Source organism: Bos taurus, chromosome 26 (assembly GCF_002263795.3).
Source record: "Bos taurus isolate L1 Dominette 01449 registration number 42190680 breed Hereford chromosome 26, ARS-UCD2.0, whole genome shotgun sequence".
In the NCBI taxonomy this organism is placed as follows: domain Eukaryota; kingdom Metazoa; phylum Chordata; class Mammalia; order Artiodactyla; family Bovidae; genus Bos; species Bos taurus.
In genome coordinates, this window is record NC_037353.1 from 23,550,972 (window position 1) to 23,560,044 (window position 9,073).

General features: G+C 45.5%; 1 protein-coding gene across 4 annotated transcripts in view; it reads left to right on the forward strand.

Moving 5' to 3' along the window:
* Positions 1-285: 285 nt before the first annotated feature.
* Positions 286-9,073, forward strand: part of CNNM2 (cyclin and CBS domain divalent metal cation transport mediator 2) — a 184,630-nt gene continuing 175,842 nt past the window's right edge. For 3 of the 4 annotated variants that reach the window (XR_003032723.2, XM_005225471.5, XM_010819836.4), the window contains exon 1: positions 286-2,065. Coding sequence is in view for 3 of the 4 variants with exons in the window: in XM_005225471.5 (XP_005225528.1) it covers positions 445-2,065 (1,621 nt within the window). In the remaining variant the exon portion in view is untranslated. The remainder of the gene's footprint in view (positions 2,066-9,073) is intronic. The other variant, NM_001191172.1, reaches the window with a different exon arrangement.

A 9,073-nucleotide genomic window follows, 5' to 3' on the forward strand; every position in this document is an offset into this window, starting at 1 on the left:
ATCTGTGACTGGCTCTTGGGCCCGGGCTGGCCACACCTCCTCCCCTCGCACATACACAAGAGTCACGCGCCTTTCAGTTGGAAACTTGGAGTGCAGAGGAGGACGCTGTCCCTCGTCTCCCCACCCACTTATCTTGCCATTGGCTCGCGGCACCGCTCACGGCCACGCCCCCATTCCAGCCCCCTGGCTGGGAGGGCGGGCATCTGCTGGTGATTGGCTGGTCGGCCTGCCTCTCGCAGGAGCCGCTGGCACTCCCCCCACCCTCTCCCCCCTCCCGCTAGCCTCGAGGTCTCGGTGCTGGCCCAGGCCGAGTCAGTGTCAGTCAGGGAGGCGGGCTGCTGAGCAGAGGGTTCGAACACTGCGTTGCAATCTCGCCCCAGGGCAGGTCCCTGCGCTCGTGCCGCCGGCTGAGAAGCATGAAGCCGCAGCTGGAGCAGCCACCCTATGATTGGCTGTGGCGCTTGTGAACCCGAAGTAAAGATGGCGGGCGGGCAGGCAGCCGCCGCACTGCCCTCTTGGAAGATGGCGGCGCGCCGCAGCCTCAGCGCCCGCGGCCGGGGGGTCCTGCAGGCGGCGGCGGGGCGGCTGCTGCCATTGCTACTGCTGAGCTGCTGCTGCGGCGCGGGCGGCTGCACGGCGGTGGGCGAGAACGAAGAGACGGTGATCATCGGGTTGCGGCTGGAGGACACGAACGACGTGTCTTTCATGGAAGGGGGGGCGCTGCGGGTGAGCGAGCGGACCCGGGTCAAGCTGCGGGTGTACGGGCAGAACATCAACAACGAGACATGGTCCCGCATTGCTTTCACAGAGCACGAGCGGCAGCGCCACAGCCCCGGCGAGCGCGGGCTGGGGGGCCCCGCGCCGCCGGAGCCGGACAGCGGCCCCCAGCGCTGCGGCATCCGCACATCAGATATCATCATCTTGCCCCATATCATTCTCAACCGCCGTACATCCGGCATCATTGAGATAGAGATCAAACCGCTGCGCAAGATGGAGAAGAGCAAGTCCTATTACCTGTGCACGTCGCTCTCCACGCCAGCCCTAGGCGCCGGCGGCTCTGGGTCCGCGGGTAGCGCCGTCGGGGGCAAGGGCGGCTCCGGGGTGGCCGGGCTCCCGCCGCCCCCATGGGCCGAGACCACCTGGATTTATCACGATGGCGAGGATACCAAGATGATCGTGGGGGAGGAAAAGAAGTTCCTGCTGCCCTTCTGGCTGCAGGTGATCTTCATTTCGCTGCTCCTGTGCCTGTCGGGCATGTTCAGCGGCCTCAACCTTGGACTCATGGCCCTAGACCCGATGGAGCTGCGCATTGTGCAGAACTGCGGCACCGAGAAGGAGAAGAATTACGCCAAGCGCATCGAGCCCGTGCGCAGGCAGGGCAACTACCTGCTGTGCTCGCTGCTGCTGGGCAACGTGCTGGTCAACACCACGCTCACCATCCTGCTCGACGACATCGCTGGCTCAGGCCTGGTGGCGGTGGTGGTCTCCACCATCGGCATCGTCATCTTCGGGGAGATCGTGCCCCAGGCCATCTGCTCCCGGCACGGCCTGGCTGTGGGAGCCAACACCATCTTCCTCACCAAGTTTTTCATGATGATGACCTTTCCCGCTTCTTACCCGGTCAGCAAGCTGCTGGACTGCGTTCTGGGCCAGGAGATAGGCACCGTCTATAACCGGGAAAAGCTGCTGGAGATGCTCCGGGTCACAGACCCCTACAACGACCTCGTAAAGGAGGAACTGAATATCATCCAAGGGGCGCTGGAGCTCCGCACCAAGACGGTGGAGGACGTGATGACTCCCCTCCGGGACTGTTTCATGATCACCGGCGAAGCCATTCTGGACTTCAACACCATGTCGGAGATCATGGAGAGCGGCTACACTCGCATTCCAGTATTTGAGGGGGAACGCTCCAACATCGTGGACCTCCTCTTCGTCAAAGACTTGGCCTTCGTGGATCCAGATGACTGTACTCCCCTGAAAACCATCACGAAATTTTATAACCACCCCTTGCACTTTGTTTTCAATGACACCAAGTTGGACGCTATGCTGGAAGAATTTAAGAAAGGTGGGAAAATTTTGGTACCCTTTCATTGGCTTGCTCTTTCTCACTCCATCCTCCTCCCTACTTGAGTCCTCTACCCTTAGACCAACCCCCCAAGGCGAGTTGACCGGAATTTCTCCTCTCTTTTAATTGTAAAGTTGAAAGGGTGGCATGGATTTGGGGGTGGATTGAACTAGTAAGCCCTTCTAGGTTCTTTAAAACCACAAGACTGCCCTGGCTTGCTTCCCTCCCTGTCAAAGCAGGCTTCCTATTTTCTGTGCATGGTACTCTTACCCCCTGCACTCTGGCCTTGAGAGATCTGCTGCATTCATTGAGGGATTCTGACTGGGTAGATGAAAAAAGGGACCCGCTGATGCCATGCTGTGCCATTTGGTTGCCATGTACTAATCTCAGGCATTTGGAGAACGTTTAAATGGCTTTTCTAAACCCAGAGCAATCAGTTGATATTTCCAAGATTGGAAGTGCATTTTCAGTTGCCTCAGTTCCTGGTTGTCTGGTGACCTGTGGGAGAGATTAGGGTCTGCTTTTGAGAATAGGGTATGGGATAAGCCAGGTATCACTAAAGAAAATCACTCATTTGGTTGACTTGCCTTAGCTGGAAAAGAGGTGTTTTGTTGTTGTTGTTTTTAAACTAAAGCTATTTGTTAATATATAACTTGGAGAGACTTTTTATGAGGCTCTATATTGCTTAGCTTTCTTCACTGTTTGTTTACATTTACCTAACAACAAATAAAATTTCCCAAACTGAGTGTGGTTTTGGCAGAAAGCTTGGATCTTTAACAATGGGATTAATTCCTCTATATGGTTTGTCTATTTCTTGAGACTTTCTGGTTTAAAAGTGTTCTTTTTAACCTTGATCACCTGGTATGTTCAATGGAAGTATGTCTGCGAGTCATTGTTCCCTGTTCCAGGGAGTTTGACCAGGAAAGAGAAGTACAGAGGGTGGTGTGCTCACCTTTCTTGCATAGTGGTGTTTTCTGTTTGTTTTACCATGTAACAAACCGGCAACTCATACTGTTATCACTGAAATTCTGACTTTAAAAATGTTTCCAGTAAGTAGCTAGCTTTGTTAGTTGAAAGCCAAGATTTTGATACTGAGTCTTTAAATTGTTATGGTGTGGGTGCCGTGTTCCTGTGTTAGAATGTGCACTAACCTTTTAATGAGTCAATAGTCCTCAAAACTAACTTTTCCTTCTTCCAGTAGAATTTTGATCACTGAGAGTGGTCTCTCCACTGAAAAAGGCCATGTGTAAGTGATGACAGCCCGATGGCTGTGATGATATGAACATAGAGTATGCAGTTGTCCTAATTCCATTTTCCTCCCTGAACGCTGTCCTCTCTGGAACAGGATCACACTGCAGTAATTTTCAGATAGAGCAGAATGCGCTTCAGAGATGGGGTAATTTGCATTTAAAAGCAGAAGGAGATTCTTCTGGATTCTTAAACAGTAAAAAGAAAATGTCCATTATCTCTAAGTGACAGAGCTTCTTTGGAGATGGCATTATTCTTTCACTACTAAATTGTTAATTAGAGCATCTAACCAGTCTCTTTTTTCATTTTGCAGTAGAATGTGGAATACAGAAAACTGTCTTGAAATGCTTGAAAATGGCTTTGAAATACTTTATTTTCCTTTTGTTGCTAAATTTCCCAATATTGATAGAGATAATATATATATATTTTTATTATTCAGAATTTTTGCATATCTGCTGATGGTAGCACTGGTGTGTACTCCCTGCTGAAATCTTCTCTTCACTTCTGTATCTTTTATTTTCTTTGAGAATTTAGTTCTGCCCCTTGCAACTCATTAATCCTGCCCCTCTCTCAAAATCTCAAGATTTGCATTATTTTGAAATTTGGTTTTGATTGTCCTTGAGCAGTTTTCCTCTGAATGATTTATTTTTACTAGGAACTTTTCTTTTCCCCAAATTACCTCTCACAGTCCTTTCTTTGAAGTGTATCCTTTAAATTGATTGAATTGATAATATTTTCCTGTGAATTCTAAAAAAAAAAAAAGATAATGCACAAGATTTTATTTTTGTCTGTAACCAGAATAATGTATTCAGTTAAGAAGACAGTATGATTTAAAGGTGCATTCATGCTAGAAGCTTATTTGGAAGAGTGGGCAATGACAGTTGGTTGCAAATGGGAAATTTAAGCCACGATCTTAAAAGGCTACAGTGGGTGCTTGTTGCTTAAACTGTCGAAATAATTGATTTTTCACCTTCCTTTCCTTGATTTTTTTTTTTTAAAAGAGTGTGGCCGTTTTAACCTTACTAATAGCTGCATTATTTCTTTTTTCTGCGTTAGTTAAAATATTTCACCTGATTTTTCTTTCCTTCATTTTCTGATTCAGTTATGAAGTAATGTGAACAGTCAACCTGCTACTGTTTTTTTCAATTGAATAATGCTTTATGGGATGGTTTGAAGACTTTTACTTCTTCTCTTTTCCTCTTTCTCCTAACACCACCAACTATAACTCCCCCACACAGGTTAGACCCTTAATCCATGTCTCATTAAAAATTATCCTTCCTAATTAGAAATGTCTGCATTGAAGCCTTTCCTGGGTATAGGTCTGCATCGTTAGTCTCAGTTGTTCATTACTACGGAAGGGCAAAGTTTCTGTAATGTGCAAAGAAAAGCTACCTTATGTAGTGGCTTCCCAGGTGGCTCAGTGGTAAAGAACCCACCTGCTAATGCAAGAGATGTGGGTTCAGTTCCTGGGTCGGGAAGAGCCCATGGAGAAGGAAATGGCAATCCATTCCAGTATTCTTGTTTGGGAAATCCCATGGACAGAGAAGCCTGGTGGGCTATAGTCCATGGGGTCGCAAAAGAGTCAGACATGACTAAGCGACTAAAACAACAATCACCTTTCTGTGTTATGTAGTATATGTAAATAATCTTCTTTCTAATGATTAAAAGTTTTTGCCTGGCTTTGGTGCTAGTGGTGAAGAACCCGCGTGCCAATGCAGGAGACATAAGAGACACGGGTTCGATCCGTGGGTGGAGAAGATCCCCTGGAGGAGGGCATGGCAACCCACTCCAGTATTCTTGTGTGGAGAATCCTATGGACAGAGGAGCCTGGCAGGCTACACTCCATAGGGTTGCAAAGAGTTGGACAGGACTGAAGCAACTCAGCATGCATGCAGCCCTGGCTACCAGGAAACTCATGGCTTTCCTTGAGGTTAGAAGACAGTAATTATGCTAATTTTGCAGTTAGCTCATTATTATTACTTATTTGCTCTCTGCAAGGTGCAGGGCTTAGTGCTTTACATGAATCACCTTGTTTAAATCTTCTGATAACTGATTGAGGCGCCATCTCCATTGTGCAGATGACGAAATTGAGGCATAGGTGAAGTGATGTGTTCAAGGTCATTGAGTAATTTCTTGTTTTGGGGTTGGTGTGACAACCAGACCTGTACTCTTAACCATTCTATTATGCTGATCCCTTGATCCCGATTTTACATTTTTATTTTAAGTGAGTGTGAGGTTTGATCAAAACATTGCCTCAGGGCTTGTTGAAAGCAACAGACACAGAAATGTATTTAAACATTAAACACGGTCTTAAACCAGTGCTTTTGTGATCTGGTACCTAACAGTTGGTGTCCCCACTTTTGCCATTAAAATAAGTCAGTTTCTGATGTGTATGATCCTAAATCTAAACAATTCTGTTTCCAGTATTGTGGGTCAAGATTCACTTTGATACTGTTTTGAGCTAACACTGTGTTGTAGTCCGCTGCCGCTGTAGCGGCTTACTGTATCCACTGAGTAGTAGCTAACGTATGGCATCCTGTTTCACTCTTAGTCTCACGTCTGTTTGTGTTGCAGGGCTAACTCAAACCCAGTTTTGTGTTTTAATCCTGATTTTATTTACATTTTTTGTAGCCACTTTTGGGATAATTGGTTGCCACCGAGCCTCCTGTACAGCCCTGCCCCTCCCCACCCCCCAGTGTGCCACCATCAGCCTTTCTCTTTGTAAGCTTTTATAGTTACTTATAAACCTAAAAAAGAGAATAAAAGTAAATCCCACTAGTGGATTACGAGAATTTTAGAAAAATCACCTAAAGCAAAGTAGTGTAGAGGAAGGGAAAGCTAAATTAAAGCTTGCTACCTTTGTGTGCAGAAAGTGCCCTGGAGGCTCCTACTATACCTGGCGAAACCTAACCAAAGTCTGTGGGCTCCGAGCCTCCTAGTTTGTTTTGCTTCCTTTTGTTTCTTGTAGCTTTGGAACAGTCGTATTCCAGGATTGCGGAGCAGGCTGTTCTATAGCCGCTGCAGACTTTGCCGGACTATTTCTTTCATTTTTTTTAAAACTTGAAACAGGTAAACTCATCAGATAATGTTCTTTAAGGGAAGAATGCAGTGTGTAATTTTCACTTAAACATTAGGTATACAAGTTCTCCCTTCCTGTAACACAAGTCTTTCTGTATTAATGTGCTGAGAGCTTAATATTGAAAACTTTTTTCCTCACCAAATACAGTGTTCCATTTGTCTAGAATCTAGGAGGATGTTTTTATTGATATTTAAAGGTGTGACTGGTGTCGGGGTGAAGGGGTGGGGGTGGATATATTTGTTTTTTTGATCTTGTAGGTTTATTAATTCTTTGCAAATTAATGTGCAAACATGTGATACTAGTATGATTTTGCACGTTTTTAGAACATAATTTTGAAATATCCAGATAGTATAGAATCAGAGCTGGAAGACAGGCAACAGCTCATGGATCATGTGGTCCAGTTTGTGAAGCTTACCAAATGATGAGACTGACTTGGATCACTTACTAAGAATTACTTCCTAAGCCTCACTAAGAGACCCCCTGAACTAGACTCTCTAGGGAAGGGGCTTTGGACTCTACACTGTTAACAGTTACTGTGAGGTAGTTCTTGTGATGAGGTGAGTTTAGGAAACTTTGGTCTAGTCAACCTCTTAATCATTGGTCTAGTCAGCCTTTCTCGAGCAGGAGAGAATGAGGAGAGAAAGCTAAGTGACTTGTGTAGGGCCACCCACCTAACTAGTAGCATCAGTAGCCTTACAACCTGACTTGGAATGGAATGGAGGTCTTTCCATTCCAACAAGCAGGTCTTCTGGTTCCAAGTTCAGGGTACCTTTAAACAAATATTCAGCTTTGCCATTGGTTTTTATTTGCTTTGTGATTTTGATATCTATATTTTTGATATCTGGCATTCAAGTCATCTTTGACAGGCATTTTGTTACATAGAAAATGAGTCTGAATATGTGACCTCATTTTCTTTTAGTTTTTTTTTTTTTTGAGTTTTTCTCCTCTGCTTAGATTAGACAGAATGGGAAAGACTAGAGATCTCTTCAAGAAAATTAGAGATACCAAGGGAACATTTCATGCAAAGATGGGCACGATAAAGGACAGAAATGGTATGGACCTAACAGAAGCAGAAGATATTAAGAAGAGATGGCAAGAATACACAGAAGAACTGTACAAAAAAGATCTTCATGACCCAGATAATCACAATGGTGTCATCACTGACCTAGAGCCAGACATCCTGGAATGTGAAGTCAAGTGGGCCTTAGAAAGCATCACTATGAACAAAGCTAGTGGAGGTGATGGAATTCCAGTGGAGCTATTTCAAATCCTGAAAGATGATGCTGTGAAAGTGCTGCACTCAATATGCCAGCAAATTTGGAAAACTCAGCAGTGGCCACAGGACTGGAAAAGGTCAGTTTTCATTCCAATCCCAAAGAAAGGCAATGCCAAAGAATGCTCAAACTACTGCACAATTGCACTCATCTCACATGCTAGTAAAGTAATGCTCAAAATTCTCCAAGCCAGGCTTCAGCAATATGTGAACCGTGAACTTCCAGATGTTCAAGCTGGTTTTAGAAAAGGCAGAGGAACCAGAGATCAAATTGCTAACATCCGCTGGATCATGGAAAAAGCAAGAGAGTTCCAGAAAAACATCTATTTCTGCTTTATTGACTATGCCAAAGCCTTTGTGTGGATCACAAGAAACTGTGGAAAATTATGAAAGAGATGGGAATACCAGACTACCTGACCTGCCTCTTGAGAAATCTGTATGCAGGTCAGGAAGCAACAATTAGAACTGGACATGGAACAACAGACTGGTTCCAAATAGGAAAAGGAATACGTCAGGGCTGTATATTGTCACCCTGCTTATTTAACTTATATGTAGAGTACATCATGAGAAACGCTGGACTGGAAGAAACACAAGCTGGAATCAAGATTGCTGGGAGAAATATCAACCTCAGATATGCAGATGACACCACTCTTATGGCAGAAAGTAAAGAGGAACTAAAAAGCCTCTTGATGAAAGTGAAAGTGGAGAGTGAAAAAGTTGGCTTAAAGCTCAACATTCAGAAAATGAAGATCATGGCATCTGGTCCCATCACTTCATGGCAAATAGATGGGGAAACAGTGGAAACAGCGTCAGACTTTATTTTTTGGGGCTCCAAAATCACTGCAGATGGTGACTGCAGCCATGAAATAAAAAGACGCTTACTCCTTGGAAGGAAAGTTATGACCAACCTAGATTGCACATTCAAAAGCAGAGACATTACTTTGCCAACAAAGGTCTGTCTAGTCAAGGCTATGGTTTTTCCTGTGGTCATGTATGGAAGTGAGAGTTGTACTGTGAAGAAGGCTGAGCGCCGAAGAACTGATGCTTTTGAACTGTGGTGTTGGAGAAGACTCTTGAGAGTCCCCTGGACTGCAAGGAGATCCAACCAGTCCATTCTGAAGGAGATCAGCCCTGGGATTTCTTTGGAAGGAATGATGCTAAAGCTGAAACTCTAGTACTTTGGCTACCTCATGCGAAGAGTTGTCTCATTGGAAAAGACTGTGATGCTGGGAGGGATTGGGGGCAGGAGGAGAAGGGGACGACAGAGGATGAGATGGCTGGATGGCATCACTGACTCGATGGACGTGAGTCTGAGTGAACTCCAGGAGTTGGTGATGGACAGGGAGGCCTGGCGTGCTGCAATTCATGGGGTCACAAAGAGTCGGACACGACTGAGTGACTGAACTGA